The following is a 22,950-nucleotide window of genomic DNA, read 5'->3' as shown; positions in this document are numbered from 1 at the left end:
TTAAAGAGTCGATTTTGAATCACAGTTTAACAAATTACTCTTAGCATTTATATCATTTTTTTAAACATTTTATACTTTTTACTTCATGGTTTTAAAATTATTTAAAGTGCATAAAGTGCTTTTAAAGTGCAATCCTTTCCAGATCCAATAAATAAATAAAGGGCATCGTAAAAACCCACCATTACAAACAGGATGAATTCACTGGTCTTAGCTGGAACCCTCTAATTAGCACCAATTACCCTGCAATCTTATTTTCAACTGAATAATTACAAAACACACGGAAATTATTGGTAAACAGACAAAGTTTACAGCAAACCGCTCGTGGCTGATCTCCGTGGCTAATGCTAATGCTAACACATACTGCAGTGGCACACATCGGCAGCTTAAACAGTCTTTTAGAGTCTCCACAATTCTGCTCTTACCGGCTGCAACCCGGATTTTGGAGATGAAGGCAATCCTGCACAGTTTGCCGCAGATCTTGATGCTTTCCCAACAGAAACTCACGGCCACTTTGTTTGAACTCGGCCATTCATTCTCAGTTCCTCCTCAGTGCTGTGTGTGTCCCCTGTGATGCCGCCGGTGGCAAACCTGCAGCCGCAGATTGTTTCCGCCCCAGCTGAGTGTAGGACCTGTGCGTAAATGCTTCTCCTTTGAGTTTTCAGCTCCTTCCAGTTTGACTTGACACATAGACTGCTTTGCACTCTGTGTCACCTGTACCTTCAGAACTCTGAATAAAAGAACAAAAGATTTATTGCAAAGAACAAAAAGGTTTTGCCTCCACAGCAGCTTGTTATGAAAATGATTGTATTTGATGATTGAATGTTCTTATTCATTGTAATACTGTGTGATGTGTGCTAAAAGAGAAACAAGGACACGAGCTATCATCAATATTATTTCATCTTACTTGTCTAATTTAAAAAAAATATGACATTATATAAATATGCACTACTGTTCAAAAGTTTGAGGTCACTTAGAAATGTCCTTTTTCTTGAAATCAGTTTTTTTTTCAATGAAGATAGCATTAAATAAATGATAAATCCAGTCTAGACCTTGTTAATGTGGTAAATGACTATTTTAGCTGGAAACGGATGATTTTTAATGTAATATCTCCATAGGGGTTGTCGTTCAGTATAGCCTTCTTTAACCCTTGCCTCAGGTTAAATCAGGACCAGCTCTCCGTTTAAAGGGTTAGATTCTATCTGCCTATTAGTATTCCACCTAACAGGTTTCAGCAGAATAATTAAGCTGGTGTCGAGGAATACTCGCCTAGGTCCTAACTGTCTTCTTCCAAACGTCTTACCCCTCTTACTCCAATAAATACTCTCTTACTAAGCAGCCCACCTAAGTAGTAGAATTGATTTATTGAACACGTTTGTTAACGACAGCTTTCCTCTTAAAACTGTGGCACTTGTTGATATTCCTAGGTTCGTTTTAGAGGTTTGGAAAACTAACCTCAGGGGTAATGTTTAAATAACTAGTTGGATTAAAGTAACCTTTAAGAACCATTAGATTTAATGCACACAATCAACTTAACTTTTTACCACTATGCAGAATAAGTGAATCATAATCATTTCATTAGACTTCTCTTTAAATGCAATATAGCGTTTTATTAAGCAATTATTAGCAGGGGCACAGCATTAATTCATGATTAAACAATTTAATTATTTCTGATTATTTCAAACTAAACTAAACTAAGCTGAGCGTACCTGAGAATCTTCTCTAATTAGTAAATTTAGGAGAGAGAGCGGACAGCCAGGCCTTAGCTGCCACGCCCGGTCTTGACCTGCATCTAGTTGAACTCCTCCGTGGACCAGCAGACTCGGTACGAAGTCTTCTTTGTGGGCAGAGGGTGTTCTTCATAGGCAGGGGGAGTGGAGAGGTCCCGATAGCCAATCGTTGGTCTGGCAGTTATCTTTAGTAGCAGCTGGAACACAAGTGCGGGCGTCTCATCTGTCTTCTCAGTCGGATGGTGGTGGTGGAAAGCCCCCGTCTCATCAGGCTGTGGTGGGTCACTGGGTCCTCCAGCCCCTGGAGTGGAGCAGCCCTCTGCTGCTGCCTCCTGTGCCTCTCTGGATGCCGTGGGTGCTTGCCTCTCTTCATCTCTTTGGATAACTGCAGACCTCTCAGGACTCTCCGTCTGGCAGAGTGTGGTCTTCGCTTGTTGAACAAAGTCAGAAAAAGACTTTGCCTCCAACGATGTTCTCAGCGAACTCTGGAGCCTAAGTCCTGCGTTGTCTTCACGTCTCTTGGGCAAAAGGGTCCGGTGTCGACTCTTCAGAACTTTGGCGATGCTCTCCGGCAGCTCCGGCGAGCAGCATCTCTCCCCTCCGGGGGAGAACTCCGAATTCAGTGTCTGTGTCTCTGGGTTTTATACCGTAGCTCGACTTCAGCTTAGCACATACACATTTTCACACACAATTCTAACTAATAGGTACGCCCAGGTAATTAATTCATAGGTTTAAGACACAACCTTCTTCCTATCACGCATACATCATTCTTTCCATCTTTTCTGTTAACACATCCACTTGTTACACACACTTCTTTAAATCATTTTTCTTAGCATGATCAAATAACTTATTTTAAATCATTCTCTTCTATAGCAATCATCATTTTCAGAATATATATCAGCCTATTAAAATCATTCTTGCATCAAGCATAAGCATAATCATGTGGTTAACTTATATAGTTTCTCATTTTAACTTTTCATTGGTTTGCTTAAAGCTTTTATTTAGGTGGTGGTTGCTCCTGGGATCTCAAATAACTAGGCCCCACTTGACAGGGTACAGAGGAACATTTCCAGCAACCATCACTCCTGTGTTCTAATGCTACATTGTGTTAGCTAATGGTGTTGAAAGGCTCATTGATGATTAGAAAACCCTTGTGCAGTTATGTTAGCACATGAATGAAAGTGGGAGCTTTCATGGAGAACATGGAATTGTCTGGATGACCCCAAACTTTTGAACGGTAGTGTACAGAAGGATATGGAAATCATAACGCAGTGTTTGAGCGGTCGTAGGTGAGCTGGTGTGCTAAGGATGAAGAGTGGAAAGGCACTTGGTCCTGATGATATACCTGTGGAGGTATGGAAGTGTCTCAGAGAGGGAGCAGTAGAGTTTGTGACTGGGTTGTTCAACAGGATCTTAGATAGTGAGAAGATGCCCGAGGAATGGAGGAGAAGTGTGCTGTGTTCCTCTGACACTCACTTGAACTAAAAGCATTTGAGCTGCACAAAGTGTGAAATGAGAGAGGAAGCAGTGAATCTCCAAACTGCTAACAGACTTTCACACATTATTGTCCAGTGAAAATCAGCTTTTTGTGCAGCCACACTTGATCCTGATTTGAGTCTTTAAGTCCTGTTCTAGTGATGAAATGAGAACTTCCTTCATCTTGTGCGTGATGGAGAAGAATAAAGGGCTGTGGCTAAAAATCCTGACTCTGAGTTCTTCATTACAAACACACATTATATCAGCTGGTTATTATTCATCTGCTTTGTTCTACTCAACATGGAACACAGAGATCAGAATAGGTAGAAATTTAAATATAGAACATTTATTTTACAGTTGTAAGTTTGATTAAATAGAATTAAAAATGTCAACAAAAAGATCAGATCTTCATAATTGATCGTCTCCATAATGTAAAGTCACTTCTGTTCACCTTTTTGGTTCTGAATCAGAGAAAGCAGCATTTTCTCATCAATTCTGTCTCGTGCTTTAATCATTAATGTTTCAGGTCATCCTTGTTATTGAACTGTTTTCCATCATTATGAACTTTTCTTGCCATAAATCTCCATAACTTTCTGATGGGATTAAGGTGTGAGGACTTGGCAGTCAGTTCATCACATCTAGATCACTCTTTCCAAAGTATTCTGTGCTCTTCTGTGGTTTGTGGTAAATTCATCCTGAAATCCTTCCATTTCTGTCCTCAATATTCTACCAAATATGAAAGATTCCTTTGGAAGCAGATCTTCAAGGATTTTAGATTTGATTTCCAACAATCAGAATGTTAGAAATTTTCAAGCTTAATTAATTGCATTTTGTTCTGTTTTTTTAAATAAAACTTTGAAGGAATTATTGGAATTTTCTTCCTGAAGGTTTTTGCACATTTTCATAAATTTGGTGAATTTTTTTGCTGAATTTCTGGATTTTTTTCCTGTTTTTTGGTGGCGTAAATGAAGCCAACAGGAGGGTTGATATCCAGAGCTAATAATAAACAGCAGAGGACTGATGGGTCTCCTTGGTGTTTGCTCCTGTTAACATCTCATCTTCTAGTAGTTCCACATTGAAGGAATTCTGCTGGACAACATTGAGAGCATATGAATGAATTTTCCATCCAAAATAATGCAGTGAATGTCAAATAAAGTGGTGTTGAAGCTTGTCAGAAGCTTTCAATGAATGTAGAAAGAGTGTAAAAGCAGCATCCTCTACCAAATGAGCACAATCCATCAATCATCATCAAAATGTCCAAATTCCAGAGAAGACATGAACTGCAGATTGTAAATGAGTCAAAGTATCCATTTAAAATCATTTCTAGACCATGATCACAAAGTCAAATACTAGATTGTTCTTTTGTCCTTTTCTGTCTCATTTTCACAATATTTTGTCTGGTTTTTGTCTCATTTTTTTGTCTTTTTTTAATCTGACTTTTGTGGTTTTGATCCTGTAGTAAAAAGCGGTCCGGCCCACTCGAGATCAAACTGGGCTAAATGTGGAACCTGAACTAAAATGAGTGTGACTCCCTGATTGAAAGCTTCTTTGAATGCTTCAAACAGTCATTCTCTAATATCAGCCCAGAAAAACGGATCAAAGTTGGTTGTAAGTCCATCTGGAGCCGCTGATTTCCCCAAAGACATTTTCATTCCAGCTCTATCAATCTCTCCAAACACGTGCTTTTAAAGTCAGTCTGAGGAAGAAATGCTTTGACTTTTTAAGAAACAAAAGAAGAGGGGGACTGATTTTGCTCTTCAAGGTCAAATGGGAAAAGTAAGAAGGCACTTCAGTGGTGCAAGAAGAGACTCAATTGTTCTAACCTGGCTAAGACTCAGACACTGCAGTCTGAAAAGTGGACTGGCTTTGATTGGGAAGCACAGAGATAGGAACTGTGAGTGAGGTGAACTCGAAACTGTGAGAAATGTTCTCCTTAAGTGTAAGCTCTACTCATGCCAACAGAAGAAACATTAGAGACTAGGAGCAGCTGGACGAACTGTTTGTAATCTTTGCTTTCTACTTAACATGGAGGAGTGGACAAATATGAAGAAACTTCTGAACTTTATCATGACCACAGGACTCCATAAGAAAATATCGAGGATTCTCTAAGGACTATGAGTAACACCCAGTAGGTGGCAGCAATACGCCAGTGATGCGTCTAATCTGCCTAATTCAATGAGGAAGAAGAAAGTAACTCTGTGTTTCTGCCGGAACTTCACAGTGTGACACCCGGCGGATGTAAACAAAGAAGCATGAGCAGGGTTTGCTTCACTGCTGTATGGACTGAGCTATAAAACGGCTGTATTATAGTATGAATGAGAAATATCAGGGCGATAAAGTAACGATGTGTTCAGTTGAGTATCTGAGAGAGTTGATCAGCGACAGACTAGCTGCTGCTGCTGGAGAAATATTCACAGAGTTTGAAAAAACCATCGTCCAGTACCAGGAGGAGATCGATCGTCAGCGCAGACTGCTGGATGTCATCTGGAAACCACACATCCCCTTACAACCCATTGGTGTGTATGTGTTTTGATGGTGAAGAATTCCACTTCTAGCATGTAGAACATCATGAAGTGTTCAGATGAACTGAGACACACTGTGAGGAAGAGAGAATGGGCTCATAATATGGAGTCTGTTAGTTGATGCTGTGTGGAGTTTTAAAAACGTGATCGTTGTGTTGATTGACCCTGGAAGCAAGAACCAAAGTTTCCTGTTCAGAGGTGCTGGAAGTGTTTATCTGAACTACTCCACACTGACAGCAACTGCACTGTGTTATCAAACAGTTTAATAATACAACTCTGACAGAGGACTCAGTCATTCCATCATTTAAGTCCAGAGACATAATTCCATGTATAGAGATCATTCATGATCTAAAGAAAGCGCACGTACAGAGTTAGAGAGTATAGAAGTAATGTGTTCAACTGCATTCCACTATTAACATGTTGGGTTTCACTGATGAGTCAAATCAACAGTACAGTAACCAGCAGTAAAATAAGAATAACATTAAAATCCAAATGTCCTGACAGGTTTGAAGGCTGAAGAGGACAGCAGCTTTACTCAGACAGATTTTACTGGATCCCCATCAAACCTGTCTGTGTGGTGTGTAGAAAAGTACCCAGTGGTGTTCACCATTAGAACTTTGTGATCCTGTATCCACTGTGGAACAACGTGTTCATAGAAATGTTCAGTCATTTGGAGATGCTTGTATCATTCCTGCTGCTGTTTCATGGCTCAAAGACTTCTATTATAAACCATCATATTCTTTTTGCATCAAACATTCAACTGTTGAGCTGATTTTGTTGGAGACAGCCAGTCCTGGACAAAGTGACAGATGTGTGTTCTCTCATCATCACAGTAGTAACCATTACCTTTTGTCTCTCTTTCCCTCCAGAGCTCCCACAGTCTTATGTCTGTGAGAATGAGAAGACTGTTGTTGACCATCAGCCCCATGACCAGGAGAGAAACTCCATGGTGGACCATGAGGACCCAGAGCCTCTACGGATTAAAGATCAGCAGGAGGAACTCTGCACCAGTCAGGACCAATCAAACCCAGAGATTTCTCAAATTAAAATGGAACAGGAAGAATTGTGCACCAGTCTGCACCAATTAGACCCAGGGTTACCACAAATTAAAGTGGAACAGGATGAACTCTGCTCCAGTCAGGATGAAGAGTTAATTGGATTGAAACAGGAGACTGATACCTTTGAGGTGACTCCTGCTGATGAGGAAAGTGACCACAGTGAACCAAAACCAAACAGTGATCAGCTCCTGTTTCACATCTCTTGTGTAGCTGAGAGCCCAGATCAGGAAGGAAGCAAGGATGTAGACTCAGGATCAACTAGATGTATCGAGCAGAAACCAAGACATCAGAGTAACAACAGTCACAGTAATGATGTAGACAATGCTCCAACATCAGCGAGACAGTGTGATAATGACAAGGCAACAAAATCTGCAACTTGCAAAGTCTGTGGAAAAGCTTTTTGTTGTAAATCAGATTTAATCAAACATCACAAAACCCACACAGGTGAGAAGCCATATTCTTGTGAAACCTGTGGAAAAAGCTTCAGTCAACGGGTCCATTTGACTGTTCACATGAGATGTCACACAGGTGAGAAGCCGTATGTTTGTGGAACCTGTGAAAAAAGCTTTAGTCAACGGACCTCTTTGACTGACCACATGAGACTTCACACAGGTGAGAAGCCATATTCTTGTGGAACCTGTGGAAAAAGCTTCAGTAAACGGGTCCATTTGACTGTTCACATGAGATGTCACACAGGTGAGAAGCCGTATGTTTGTGGAACCTGTGAAAAAAGCTTCAGTCAACGGACCTCTTTGACTGACCACATGAGATGTCACACAGGTGAGAAGCCATATTCTTGTGGAACCTGTGAAAAAAGCTTTAGTCAACGGACCTCTTTGACTGACCACATGAGATGTCACACAGGTGAGAAGCCATATTCTTGTGGAACCTGTGAAAAAAGCTTTAGTCAACGGACCTCTTTGACTGACCACATGAGACTTCACACAGGTGAGAAGCCATATTCTTGTGGAACCTGTGAAAAAAGCTTTATTCGACGGACCTCTTTGACTGAACACATGAGACGTCACACAGGTGAGAAACCATATGTTTGTCACATTTGTGGAAAAAGATTTTCTGGTTCATCAGCACATAATAGGCACATGGCAGTTCACAAAATGGGAAAACCATATTCTTGTGGAACCTGTGGTAAAAGCTTTAGTCGACAGGACCATTTGACTGTCCACTTAAGACGTCACACAGGTGAGAAGCCATATTCTTGTGGAACCTGTGGAAAAAGCTTTAAACATAGTTATCAATTAAAAGCCCACATGAGAATCCACACAGCTGAGAAGTCCTGATCCTGAAACATCTGTGGAAAACATAATGTCAGAATTAAGGTTGAAACAACATGTAAGAGTTGGTACAGGTTAAAAGTAGATGTTTTAGATTTAAAGCAGCTTTCGTCTGTGCTTCAACAACAATTGTGAGGAAGTATGTATGCAATCCTTGATGATTAGACCAGATGGAGTCTGGACTGTGGTGGTGGTGGAGCAGGCAGAAGAACCAAACTGAATGTCTGGATGGATATGGTATTGGTACAGACTGCTACATTTCTGCTATCATGACATCCTTCATCAGCAGAGCAGTGATTGGAGATAATGTGAAGCTGTTTGGAACATTTTCACATCCTGCTGAGAGAACATGGCTGTTCAGGTGTGAACATACTGCTGGAATCCACTCAGCTTGAGCTCTGCTGTCTTTCAAGTAAAAGGAGGCAACGAGATACAGAGACATTGTGACAGTAGGACACAACAGAGTGTGTCACTGCAGCAGAGGAGATCTGGACGTGAAATAAAGTTGTAATAAAACGTCTACAGCTCCGTGACTGCTTCATGAAATGTTTTGAATGTTTTCAAACAGATGAACATTTACAAGTTGCTTCATAATTAATGTAACATTGAAGATCCCCAGCAAGAATAACTCTGAGTCAGATATCAAAGACATAACCAACATTATTATGTTTTCAACCAACAGACATGTGGTTTTACTAGTAGTAGCTGATACACTCCTGCAAATGTCAAAACCAGAAATGTTAAAAACAGGTGAAGCTGTGCTGCAGTTTCTGCTGGTTACATAAAGGTCTTATGCTATTTATTTCTTCTATTGTCACCACATAGGTCATCTGTGTGATTTGTTAGTAGGATCTCATTGTGTCGTCATACAGCACATTGAACCCTTGTATTGTCTGAACGTCCTGAACACTCCTCCTGTCCTCAGGGTCAGAAATGACCTGCCTCCACTGAGCCTCTAAAATAGAGCAGCTTAATGGAATTTTTAACCAAAAATCTATTTTACATGAAGAAACAACCTGTCATGCATCACACACTTTGTGAATGTCTGTGTTTGCTTCCTCAGAGGGTAGAAAGACTGTATTTAATCAGTGAACACCATTCGTTTTTATTCCATTGTTCATGCTGTAACTGTTTTCTTTCTTTAAGTAGAGGTTTATTATCACTATTATTGCTGCTAAAGGTACTGCACAGGTGTAAACATTTCTTGTTTTGCAGGAGATAATACTTCTATAGCCTAATAAAGTACCAGAAATGTGCAGAAATGAACTTGAAATGCATTTTTGAAGGGAAACAACAGTGTACTGTATACTGTACAATGGAATATAAAACTACAAAACTCAACTACCAGATACTAGTACTCTCTCATTTTTTGGGTCATTGCTCCCACCCGAAAGATGCATAACCTACATCAATCATAAGAACAGAAAAAATAACAGATTCAAGCAAAATATTCCAAACATATTAAGCTCTAATTAACACATGGAGGACAGACTGCAACTGTATTTGTCACACGTGCAGCACACAGTATTTGTTTTACAGTCCTTCTTGTTACTCCTGGATGACTGAAAAAAATCTGATCTCTGACCTGCTGGGAACTGAAACCTGAAAACTGCCCTCATGGCTTCAGCAATATCAGATTAGTCCATATTAATTTGAAAATCTGCAAATATGACAATCTCAACAGTCCAGAAGTAGCCAGGGTGTAGAATCTTGACCCCACTATGTATTATGCTCGTTATTTAATGTTTTGTAACCTTGGTCACTTTTCCATGGGGGTCAATTTTCTATCTGACACCGGGTAAAAAATGACCTGAAGACAGTCTTTGTACCCTGGTGGTGTACAGCTTTGATGAAAATATAAACAAAAACAATGTTTCACTTTTTCTAATGTTGGGGTCACTTGAGGAAAAGTTATCAAATTTCAAGTTGAAAAAGGTCATTTAGGGGCCGTTCTATGCTATTAAACATGGTGGCCTGGTTCATTTTGACCCGAAGACAGCACTAAGGTTCAAACAACAGCAAATCAGTAAAAGTATTTTCCAGTTGAGTATGCTAAGAATTTACCTCAAGTTTAAATAATGAGTCCACAGTATTATTAGTTATTTAAAGAAATGCATGACCAGAATTAGCAACAAAAATGACTAAAATGAGACACAAAATAAACATCTCATTTGGATCATTTTGTACATTTCAGTCTGTTTTTAGGAAAAAGTGTCATAAATCAGACTGTAAATGATCTATGAACAAAGCTCTCTGTAAAAAGCCTCAGAATGTTGAATAGAATAAATGTGGACAGTTTCATGACTGTAAGAGAAGATTTCTGGATCATTTTGTGTCTCATTTGTGTCATTATGTGTTTTTTTTGGTCAGTTTACGTCTTTCTGTCTGGTTTTAAACATTTTGCATCTTTTCATGTTATTTTTTTTCTTCCATTTTGGTCATTTTGTGCCTTAATTTTGACCATTTTGTGGTTCATTTTGGTCATTTTGTGTGTTTTTAAGTTGATTTCTGTTTAAAATTGTTCATCCTGTGAGTTCTTTTGGTCAGTTCACGTCTATTTCATCATTCTGTGACTCAGTGGACATTTCTGTTTCAGTTTTCATCTCATTTTTGCTCTGAATTGCTAATTTTATCTCTCATTTTAGTCATTTTGCATCACTTTAAGGTTGTTTTTGTTCATTTTCTACATTTTGTGTCTCATTTTCATCATTTTTGCTTAATTTTAGTCCCATTTTGGACACTTTTATCTTTTTGTTTCACATTGATGTCCCTTTTCTAATTTTATGGCTCATTGTGGTATTTTTCTGTCTTGGTCGGATGCTTTATGTTCCATTTTGGTCATTTTGTGTCCCATTTGAACTGTCCCATAACATTGTTGGACCGTTCAGTAGACTCTGTTTGGGTCTTTTTCTCACCACTGAAAAATTTTGTCCATTTTTGTCTCATTTTGGTCATTTTATAGATTAGATTAGATCCAACTTTACTGTACTTACACAGAGAACAAGTACTAAGACAGTAAATGCATTTTTTAAAAGTCCATTGTGATGTCAGAGAGAAGAACTAACAACTGTTACCACATTCCATATTCTGAAGAAAAACATGGAAACACTTGAGAAAGTCAGTTTAACACACAAAACTTGGAGATATTGGAGAGTTGTGGTGAAGATTTCAAGTGTGAAACTTGTGAAGACATTGTGAGCAAAGACTGTGACAGAAAAATGAAGCCTCCTCAGCCAGATAGGAAACATTCAGGTAAGACAGAAGTCCAGACAACGAGCTGCAACTCAGCTCCAGATATCAAACTACACACTGACATGTTAGACTGAAGTTTTCACAACACTGACAAGCTAACATTTGCTCATTTTGTGCCTTATTTTGTTCAGTTTGCATCCTTAGGGGTGTTAGTGGATAAAATGTTGTCATTTTTCATCTCTTTTTGTTTTTTTTTTCCATTTTGGTGACTTAAAGGCTGTTTTTGTTGAATTTGGTCATTTTGTGTCTCATTGAGGCTCATTTTCATCATTTGGTCTCTAACCTTGGTCACTTTTTGTCTTTAGGATTGTTTTTACTCCTCATTTTTCGTGCTTTTAAAGGTTTTTGTTCCATTGTGAACATTTTGTGTCTCATTAAGATTATTTTTTGTATCATTTTGGACATTTTGCATCAGTTTAAGGTTTTTTTGTTTCATTTTATGTCTCATTTTGTGCATTTCAGTCTGTTTTTAGGGAAAAAGTGTCATAAATGAGACTGTAAATGATATATGAACAAACCTTTCTGTAAAAACTTTCAGAATGTTGAATAGAATAAATGTGGACTGACTAGGTAACCTTACAGAACCTTTACTGTTGTGATGTACGCATTAACCTGACTTTATACACTCCAAGAAAATATATACACACGTGGACAAAATTGTTGGTACCCCTCAGTTAAAGAAGGAAAAACCCACAATTCTCACTGAAATCACTTGAAACTCACAAAAGTAACAATAAATAAAAATTTATTGAAAATTAAATAATCAAAAACAGCCATTACTTTTGAATTGTTGATTAACATAATTATTTTAAAAAACAAACTAATGAAACAGGCCTGGACAAAAATGATGGTACCTCTATAAAAGATTGAAAATTATTTGACCAGAGTGACATGATTAACTCAGGTGTGTCATTTAATTGACATCACAGGTGTTTCCAAACTCATAATCAGTCAGTCTGCCTATTTAAAGGGAGACAAGTAGTCACCCTGCTGTTTGGTGAAAAGGTGTGTACCACACTGAACATGGACAACAGAAAGCGAAGGAGAGAATTGTCCCAGGACATCCGAAAAAAAATTATAGACAAACATCTTAAAGGTAAAGGCTATAAGACCATCTCTAAACAGCTTGAAGTTCCTGTGACAACAGTGGCTCATATTATTCAGAAGTTCAAGACCCACGGGACAGTAGCCAACCTCCCTGGACGTGGCCGCAAGAGGAAAATTGATGACAAATTGAAGAGACGGATCGTTGGAATTGTATCCAAAGAGCCCAGAGCAACCTCCAAAGAAATTAAAGGTGAACTCCAAGGCCAAGGTACATCAGTGTCAGATCGCACCATTCGTCGTTGTTTGAGCCAAAGTGGACTTCATGGGAGACGACCAAGGAGGACACCACTGCTGAAAAAAACTCATAAAAAAGCGAGACTGGAATTTGCAAAAATGCATGTTGACAAGCCACAAAGCTTCTGGGAGAATGTCCTTTGGACAGATGAGACCAAACTGGAGCTTTTTGGTAAGGCACATCAACTCTATGTTCATAGACTCAAAAAGCAAACATACGAAGAAAAGAACACTGTCCCTACGGTGAAACATGGAGGAGGCTCAGTAATGTTTTGGGGCTGCTTTGCTGCATCTGGCACAGGGTGTCTTGAAAGTGTGCAAGGTACGATGAAATCTGAAGACTATCAAGGCATTCTGGAGAGAAATGTGCTGCCTAGTGTCAGAAAGCTTGGTCTCAGTCGCAGGTCATGGGTCTTCCAACAGGACAACGATCCAAAACACACAGCCAAAAACACCCAAGAATGGCTGAGAGAAAAGCGTTGGACTATTCTAAAGTGGCCTTCTATGAGCCCAGATCTGAATCCCATTGAACATATGTGGAAGGAGCTGAAACATGCCATTTGGAGAAGACACCCATCAAACCTGAGACAACTGGAGCTGTTTGCTCATGAGGAGTGGGCCAAAATACCTGTTGACAGCTGCAGAACGCTCATTGACAAATACAGAAATCGTTTAATTGCAGTGATTGCCTCAAAAGGTTGTGCAACAAAATATTAAGTTATGGGTACCATCATTTTTGTCCAGCCCTATTTCATTAGTTTGTTTTTTTAAATAATGATGTTAATCAACAATTCAAAAGTGATGGCTGATTTTGATTATTTAATTTTCAATCAATTTTTATTTATTGTTACTTTTGTGAGTTTCAAGTGATTTCAGTGAGAATTGTGGGTTTTTCCTTCTTTAACTGAGGGGTACCAACAATTTTGTCCACGTGTGTATATCTAACCATTGTGATAGGGATAAATAGAAGTTCCAGTCTGTTGACTTTAATTGCAGGATAATGCTTTATAGGCTGCACAGTGCAGTAGTGGTTAGCACTTTCGCCTTGCAGCAAGAAGATCCCGGTTCAAATCCCGGGGTGGGCCTGGGATCTTTCTGCATGGAGTTTGCATGTTCTCCCTGTGCATGTGTGGGTTTTCTCCGGGTACTCCGGTTTCCTCCCACAGTCCAAAAACATGCTGAGGTTAATTGATTACTCTAAGTTGTCCGTAGGTGTGAATGTGAGTGTGATTGTTTGTCTGTATATGTAGCCCTGTGACAGACTGGTGACCTGTCCAGGGTGTCCCCTGCCTTCACCCGAGTCAGCTGGGATAGACTCCAGCACCCCCCATGACACTCGTGAGGATAAAGCGGTGTATAGAGAGTGGATGAATGGATGGATGAAAAAAAACAGGCATTTGGGTAGTTCACACACATTCATCAGGTTCTAGCATTATTTGATTCTAAATCACAGGTTATAATATCATACTGTGTTCCCTTATTTTGCTGTCACTCTGCCAGAGCCCCATTCTTATGGCTGATTCATGGATCTCATACCTGTATGATTCTTGACAGACTTTAAATGTATTTTTTATAATCCTGTTAAATTTTCAGTAGAATAAAGCAGATGAAAAATAAACAGCTGATATAATGTGTGTTTGTAATGAAGAACTCAGAGTCAGGATTTTTAGTTTCATTTCATCACTAGAACAGGACTTAAAGACTCACATCAGGATCAAGTGTGGCTGCACAAAAAGCTGATTTTCACTGGACAATAATGTGTGAAAGTCTGTCAGCAGTTTGGAGATTCACTGCTTCCTCTCTCATTTCACACTTTGTGCAGCTCAAATGCTTTTAGTTCAAGTGAGCGTCAGAGGAACACCACATCCTGATTTTCACTCTCAACATTTGACTGGAAAAAGACGCAAACACCACATTTGGCTCCTGGAATAATCACAACTTCCATCTTTGAAGAGGAACAAGTTTACAAGGAATCATTTAGAAGGATTTGACAAAGAAACACATTTAATCCATGAATGTGAAAACATCTTTGTGAGGGACAGAGTCATGGAGAGACTCAACTATCTGTTCAACACTGTTTCTCTACCAGGAGGAGACTCTGGAGACTCCACTCAGCACAGAAACACTGAGGAACCAGGAAAGTAGAACCCAAATCCAGGATAGAGAGTTTGAGTGAATGTGGTGTTGAAGGTGTGGAGGAGGATCAGAGAGTCAGAGGAGACTCTGTAGAAGGACAGAGTTCCAGCAGGAACGTCCACATAAACTGAAACTCTGTGAGAGACTGAGGAAGACCTGATGGATGTTTGACTGTGATTATACCTGACAGAGCAAGCATCACTATGAGCAACCCTGTCTCCACAAAGTTACATTCTCAGACAACTAAAATGCATTTTCAGTTACGTGCAACAGAAACGTAATTGGTCCGGTGTTACGTTGATCTGTAACATATTCAAAATGCGTTTGTTGCTTGTTAAATGGATGCTGCAGTCACATGTTTGTGGATACAGCGTGGTGGTGTCATGTCTTCTGTCAAGTACCACAAGAAAAGACGGGAAAATAAATCCTCCCTTTGCAATTTCATCGGGACGAAGTCCTCAGTGTGTTTTAATAATAATTCTCCTGCGTGGTGTTTTATTCTGACAGTGACATGGATCTGTTTCCTTCCTTGGGGTGGTTCTGCGTTTTTTACTTGACTAAATATACTGAATAATAAGTTTGACATGAAAGGAGAAAACTGGAATTAGTGTTGATTCAGTCTCCCTCGTAGTTTTCCCCGAGCTGTCATGTCATTCATACTTTAACACTGCCATGGGCCAGATCGGCCTTTTGGAATAGCCTCGTGGAGACTTCATTCCAGCTACACGGCAGCGGTTTGGATTTCTGATTTACTTTGTATGTTGTTTACCGGAACGCTTTCATTTAGGACCGGAAGTGCGCGCTTCACTCCGCTTTCGTCGTTCTGTAACCAATCAGAGCGTGGCTAAATATTAAAGCTGTGCTGCAGCGACCAGACAGAACAGCGACACCTCGTGTGTCTGCATTGAAATTACATGTTCCTTCTTGAAAACCAGGGCAGAAAGGTTCACTGTGCCACATTTATTCAACCTTTTCAAAACGCTTTTTGTAATACGTTTTAGATGCAGTTTGCAGATGTTTCTGAAGATGTGTAGTGAATTCTCCTTGTCAATACATTGAATATATACTCCAAAACATCCCATAAACAGTCTTCTGGTACAGAAACCTTCATCATTCTGAAGGAATTATTTGGTAAATGTTAGACTTTATACTTTATCAGCAGCAATACTTTCTTTCAACACAAAATCAGAAACAAAGAAAATAAAAACAGGATTTTGAACAGTGTGCTTTATTGGAAAATAACAAAATTCATAAACAGCAGGTTTTAGGCGTGGTCGTCATTGTGAACGAGGTCCTCCTCTTCCTCCTCCTCATCTTCTTCCTCTTCCTCCTCCTCCTCCTCTTCGTCCTCCTCCTCCTCCTCCTCCAGGGCAGTGTGATCCATCAAGACTTTCCTGTCTATAAAAGCATTAAATATTATCATGGTTTGTATCCATGTTTTCAGTCCTTTTATGTGCTGGCAGCCACAGAATGTTTGACAATAGGCAAATCTGTATTGTAGAATTTCCAACAATAATAAGGAATGCCGAGGTAAATATTATAGTAACTGCATTAATGCAATAAATAAAAATGATCTTTCATCTTGTGTACAGTCAAGCGTTGGACACACACACACTTAAATTGGCTGGAAGAAGCGTCTCCTATTAACTGAAGCTTTTACTGACGATTCTCCACAAGAAAAACAGATTCTCAGCTGAGGATCTTTATCTGATGTTGTACGTGCAAACCTGATGAGCTTTATGTCACTAAAGCCACTGAACAAAACCGTGAAGATACAGTTTCTCATACTGTTTGCATTGTGTTGTCATAGAAACCCAACGTGTATTTAGTTGGTGATGCAGAAATCACATAAATATATTTTTTTTATGTTTGGTCCTGATTTGGTGCCAAAAATCTACTGGTATATATGACCAAGAATATTTAATCAATGACATTAATTTCACCTTGATTTGACCGATAACTAAAGTGATCGCTCAGAAATGTTCATCATGTCTTCTTGTTATTATAGAAGTTTAAAGCTCTTTTATTCAGACATAAAATTAACAGACAGATCTTGATTACTTTGACAGTTTGGGTGAAAACGTTAAAGATCTGTCTATTCATTTTATGTGTGAACAAAAGAACTCAAAGCGACTGAACCACAGTGACTTCCTGCATTATCAGACCACCCCTGACCAAAGTCCACTTCTTCAATATAACGTCTCAATACATGAAGTTTAAAGTTTAACAGCTGTAATGAGCAGCAGCCAGTTCAAAAAGGCGTCTACATTGATGGGTAAAATAAATTCTTCACGCACGTTTAAATATTGTCAGCACAAACTGTAGAGTGACTAGGTTTTTCCTAGAACTAATCCTCTGTCACAGAATCCTGTAACATGACACAATGCTGACATTTCTTATTGCTGGGGGGCTTATTATTGAATAAAATCATCTACAAGGCTATATGTATGTACCTCAGTTGCTGAACTCCGAAGGCAAGACGGGCTCCCAGAATTCTTCCATTTAATTCTGCTGTTTTAAATGAGATAAAAATAAGATACTATTAAAAATAAAGCAATATACTATTCATACTTACATGTAATTGTGTAATTATGTAGTGCCCTGCCACAATAAATAAGTTCTTAAAATTGCTCATCATAAACAATACAGCACATCATAAACGGATCTCAGAAGAAACAGCTTGCAGTTACCACATTTTACTTGTGCAAACAAAAGTGTTTCAATTGCACCAGCAAACTTTTTTGTACCTGCTGTCCAAAGTCTTCATCACATAACCACATGATCACAACTGAGGCTGGATGGAGAAACAGAACACCTCTAAAGAGAAATGCCCGGCCAAGCTCCAAGTTTCTCATCAGACCTAAGGTTATATAGCATTGCTTCCCTCCCACTGTTAAGTCTTTGACTTCACACTGTGTTGTGTGTTACCTGTCAATAAATCATTTTACTTCATTTAAATTCATTTTTACAAATACTTGAAGTTGTCTGTGACTTAATCTAATACAATTTTGCTCTTTCACAGAGAGCAGAAAGATGAAAAACCTACAAGGATGTCTTACATAACACGATGTCATCTAGAATCTGCCTGTGCAACACCCTGCATTTGTTGTGGACTGCCAGTGCTGACTATTTACCAAATCTGTCCTCTCACTGCAAAAGTAGACAAGACATTATTTGACATTTACCATGTTGTGCAGAGACGCCACTGAAGAAGCACCTGTAACACAACACATTGTTGTTGTTGGCCTTGTTAATATATATATTTTTAAAATATGATCACGCATACTGTACACAAACACTGTATGCATGAAGATGAATAAAATTACTATACATGTACAACAGCATCATTCATTGAAGTGGAAACAATAACAGTCTGGTGAAATAAAAGAATATTAGCATTAGATTTTTTTGTTAAATGGCCAAATTCTGGTACCTCCACAAAGTAGCATTCATTTCCTTTTGTTAACTGCCTATATTTACTAACTCTACAATATCAGCCAGTCAGTCAATTTACCATGTCTAAGGGAAATATTAACATCAGATCCAATGTGGGATAGTACTCCTTGTGCTGCAGAGTGACCACCTGACCCAGATGACAGGTTTCTAGAACAACTGCAAATGAAAGTAGAAAGACTAAGTCCTTACACTGTTGGAAGAATTTTGTTCAAATCTAACATAAATAACTCTGCACTTTAAATACTATAGATTGGCTCATTAGAAAATAAAAAGCTGTTTGCTGAAACTTACTTTGTCTTCTGTCCTTCTAATGATCTTTGAAAAAGGAAAGCTCCCTGTATTGGATCTCTCGGTGCACTCATCACATTGTTCTCCTAAACAGATCAAAATTAGAACAGTTGAGAGGTACTGTTGTGAGTCAATGTCAACACTCATGATTTGTTCACGTTGACCATTGTTTTGATGCCATTTAACAGAGGGGACTAGAGCAACACTGTAACAGGCTTGATTTTCTTTTTATGCACGGCCTTATAGTAGTACATGACCAAACCCTCACTGAATGATTCAGACACCTTAACAGCAATGTAATGTGGTATGGAAACTCAATAGAATCTAACTGTACAATACATCCAAATGGAAACAAATGACAAATGACACTGCAACAATATCTCAGTATTGAAATAATACAAACATTGCTCTATAAGATAACTTTCACTGACTCAACAAATAGTCAGACATAATTGGACTGACATTAAAACATGTACTACATATTGATTAAAGATAATACTACACTTGTTTTTTATGAATCAGTACATGCCATGTTCAGTTTCACTCAGAAATGTCCAGTCTGTCTTCTTTCACTCTTTCAACATCATAGCATAAAGACTCTGCATGACATCAGAGTCACAGGAGTAAATTTTATTGACCAGTCATCTTCTATGAGAGCATTAGAAATTAAAATGCTTCCATTTTGAAATCAGCATGTCAGTTGCAACATCACAAAGCAACATCATGCTGTGTAAACATGTTTTTTTTTTCCACCTATAGCACTTGGTTAAGTGTATTAAAATTCAAATTTTGAATTATATTTTTTCAATACATACCCTCCTTCTGGGATTGTGCCATTTGTCCTCTAGGGGACAAACTCCGTTTCAAATCATTGACCATCTCCCCCAAAAAAACTTGTTTTTTTAAAATCATAAACTGTGGAGATTTCTAATGCTATCTATGAAATATTAGCTCAGTATGTCAGACACTTTCTTAGAGGTTTTTCAGTGGACTGTAGATCCAGTTTCACTCGTTTTTATTTTGTCACACTGAAATTTGAGGCTGTTTGAAGATGACTATCTCAAGAACAATTCTAGATAAAAGCCTGAAACCTTCACTTGTTTGTCTTGCTAACATCAGCAGATCAGATTGTTGTTAAATACAGCAGTGGAAAAAAGTTTTTGGACATCCAATACATTTGTGAAATAATGCATTAAGAATCACTTTGAGGTCTTCAAGAGTCATTTATTTTAGTACAATCATAAAACTAAACACAAACTTCATGTCTCCTTACTTAAAATCAGACTCCCCTAAGAATGCAAGATATGGCATCAAAATATGTCTGGTATTTATGTATAAAGTCTTTAATATAAGTATAGTTCTAGTATAAAGTAATTTGTTATTGTTGTTATTTTTATAGGGCCAGTTCACAATATAATAGAATTGAAATTCTTTATTTATCACACACCTGGGAAATTATTAGCTACAACAGCTAAAACACCAAATCACAAGTTTAAAAAAAAAACTCGTAAATTACAGTCTGTAAGAACAGAATAATGAAATAAGGGGCTAAATGATCACAGTATGGCAGATTAAGAACAGAGAGACCATTTCAAAACTAGGACTTTAACAGAAATATGCAGGTTGAGTTAAAAGTGCAGATTGTATGATATGAAATAAAATCTGGAGTCAGACTTTTCTGGGCCACTTGACAAAATCTGACTCCCCTACTATTTTTGGAATGCAAGAAGTGGCAACCTCCAAACTTTCTCAGCTACAACATCTGCACCTCTGCTACTGCGGTGTGAAGTATCAACTATGTATTACTTATTACTATCATTACAGGAGAGAAGTTGTAGGGGTCGTCAGATTTTTCTGGACCACTTGACAAAATCTGTCAGATTTTCTACACTTTCTCTCCTGTAATGACTACTTCACACAGCAGCAGAGGTGCAGATGTTGTAGCTGAGAAAAGATGGATGGATGGATGGATGGATGGATGGATGGATAGATGATAGATAGGAATCCTAAGGCCAGTAATCTCCTAAATTATGATTAGCCATCAGAGAATCACTGCCAGTGTCATGGTAATGACTGGATGCAGCTAATTTACAAAGAAATGATTCTGAACTACATGTCAGCTTTCAAAGACTGGACTTTTCATAGAACACTTCATGTTTTTATATTTACAGACGGACAGACAGGAATCCTAAGGCCAGTAATCTCCTCAATTAATTATGCTTAATCATCAGAGAATCACTGAACCAGCTCTGCATCTAACAGGTTCCTGCAGCCCAGAGGGATCTGAGGAACCATTGACCCTTAGGGCCCTAGGGGGGTTTAGGTCCGTTTTTGACAAATTCTGATTTTACCTTTATATTTCACCTTAAAAGCTGTTGATCTTGCTTTGCTTGGTATCTTTTTTTTCAGCACAACCTCACCTGTGTGATTCTATAATTATTTAGACATTTTGATATAATGTATGGACACACTTGACCTAAAATAGCAGAAAAAATACAAAATCCGAGTAGAAAAAAGTTAGATTTTTTTGCTGTGGACACCATAAACATGTGTAATGAATCTTTTTCAGAACTTATAATGTAAATATAAATTGTTTGTCAGAAAATAATATACAAATTTAGCAGTTAACACAGTTATATACCACTATTTGCACTAAAATGGAGGAATTTTTTAGGCATTTTTGCACAACTATTTACAAAATCATGAGGAGTCACAATAAAATTTTACATAAATGAATTTGTACCATTCCAAAAAGCTTTTTCTGTCCACCACAATCTCTACAATGACAAAAACAATAGAAACAGGGAGAATCCAGAGTCCTGGTGTTCTCCATTGCTAGAATATGTTTATTATGAATGTTATTATTGTTGTTGTTTTATTATTATTATTTTATTTTTATTATAATTATTGTTATTATTATTTTATTATTATTATTAGTAGTAGGAGCAGTAATATATTACATCTGAAACAAAATCTTCATTTTCTGTGCATCTTTGGTGTCGAGCAGAGAGAGTGATCTGTGGCCAAAGCCAGTGAAGGACGTGCTGCTCTCCCAAAGAGTTATAACTATCACCTGACTAAAAAACAATTTAAAAAATGATAGAAAGTTCCAAATCCGCACTTTGGCCATCTCTCCTCTGTGTATTTCTAGAATATTCCACTCTCTTACTATGAACACAGAGACTGGGGGCGTGTCTGTGCGGCCGCTCCCGTCAGAGCGTCTCTGTCACTCAGCTCCAAGTTTCTCAGTCACCTCTGGGGAAATCCAGTTCACGTTTTTACTCCAGAGAACGCCAGGTTTGTGAAAATCTGGTCCACATTTTCCTTCCTACACCAAGCATAACTCCAAAGGTCTGTGTTTCTCACCAGATGCTTTCAGCAGAGAGGACTCTCCGCTGAGTCCAAAGTTCAAAATTTCGCCGTGCATAAAAGACGCTGGAAATAGCTCCGGTGAAGTTCGGTAAAAAATGTGGCGTTAATTATTGATCATATCTCTGGTTTTACTTGGCTGATCAACATGATTCAAAAACTGGTAGAAAGTTAAAAATCTGTACTTTTAGCACACGTTTAAAGGGAGACTCGCCGACGCTTCATTTTCCTGCTTTGTTTTGATTACCGCGGCGCAACAAGAAAACGCTCCAGAGCATCTTTCGGGTGGCAAGGGTTAAGGTGGTAATTGAGGAAATTCGCCCTGCTGCTCACTGCCTCCATCCAGACGTCTATCCCTCTACCACTGATAATTCATTTAACTGAGTAACCACTTTGAATGGTTTAATTAATTTACAGTCATGTCTGTTAATGACAGCTTTCCTCTTAATGGATTTTGCAACGAAGCAACGAAGACACAAAACAAAGAAATTAGACCTGAATTCTGTGAAGCCGGATCTCAAGGACTTTAAGTTTGTGGAGGACTTCATGAACTTTTACTGAACCCTGCATGGAGAAATCTTCTTGGCAGGGGTTCAGTCTGTGTCCAGTGTGCATACGCTGGTGTCGTTGTAGGGTTCCTTGTTGGTTGGACGTTGGTCCAGACTGGTCAAAGCAGCACTGTTCACCATTGGCAGAGTGCTGGCAAGTCTGAGAGTTTTGTCCATCTGTTCCGTTCTGCTTGGAAAACAAACACACAAACACAGAGAACGTCAGTGTTTCCTGCAGCATTGAAGAACTGATGCCTTGCCTGAGATAGAGAGCACCCCAAATGACATCTGAAGACACTTTTACCTGTTGGAATTTAACATTCAACTGTCTGATTACATCAGAATTCCTAATCTTACCTACATCCCCAGATTAACCTGGACCAGATTTCTGTGTCAAAACGAATACAGATTAGACTGAACGATAGCTGATAATGTGTTAACAGAATTCAACTGACCACAGTTGTTCAAAACAGTTTTGAAACTAT

At 38.6% G+C, this 22,950-nt stretch overlaps 2 protein-coding genes across 30 annotated transcripts in view; one reads left to right on the top strand and one right to left on the bottom strand.

Moving 5' to 3' along the window:
• The window catches only part of LOC127536855 (gastrula zinc finger protein XlCGF26.1-like), a 44,500-nt gene that overhangs the window by 12,791 nt on the left and 8,759 nt on the right, over positions 1–22,950 (bottom strand). For 3 of the 25 annotated variants that reach the window (XM_051958214.1, XM_051958215.1, XM_051958212.1), the window contains exon 1: positions 423–569. The exons of 5 other annotated variants lie outside the window; for them this stretch is intronic. Coding sequence is in view for 12 of the 20 variants with exons in the window: in XM_051958198.1 (XP_051814158.1) it covers positions 16,115–16,202; positions 17,258–17,315; positions 18,319–18,416; positions 18,552–18,634; positions 22,413–22,655 (570 nt within the window). In the remaining 8 variants the exon portion in view is untranslated. Of the gene's footprint in view, positions 1–422; positions 570–15,749; positions 16,203–17,257; positions 17,316–17,408; positions 17,955–17,989; positions 18,022–18,318; positions 18,417–18,551; positions 18,635–22,412; positions 22,656–22,950 lie in introns of those variants that run through there. 17 more of the 25 variants (XM_051958198.1, XM_051958197.1, XM_051958203.1 and 14 more) reach the window with 16 other exon arrangements.
• Positions 5,419–22,950, top strand: part of LOC127536856 (zinc finger protein 883-like) — a 40,086-nt gene continuing 22,554 nt past the window's right edge. The window contains exons 1-3 of one of the 5 annotated variants that reach the window (XM_051958220.1): positions 5,421–5,719; positions 6,595–7,479; positions 7,564–9,422. In XM_051958220.1, coding sequence (XP_051814180.1) covers positions 5,515–5,719; positions 6,595–7,479; positions 7,564–8,081 — 1,608 coding nt within the window. In that variant the 5' untranslated portion in view covers positions 5,421–5,514 and the 3' untranslated portion in view covers positions 8,082–9,422. Of the gene's footprint in view, positions 5,720–6,594; positions 9,423–22,950 lie in introns of those variants that run through there. The other 4 variants (XM_051958221.1, XM_051958222.1, XM_051958219.1 and 1 more) reach the window with 4 other exon arrangements.

Source organism: Acanthochromis polyacanthus, chromosome 13, assembly GCF_021347895.1.
Source record: "Acanthochromis polyacanthus isolate Apoly-LR-REF ecotype Palm Island chromosome 13, KAUST_Apoly_ChrSc, whole genome shotgun sequence".
Lineage (NCBI taxonomy): Eukaryota > Metazoa > Chordata > Actinopteri > Pomacentridae > Acanthochromis > Acanthochromis polyacanthus.
Note: the sequence above shows the minus strand (reverse complement) of the source record. Positions and strands in the feature narration are given on the sequence as shown.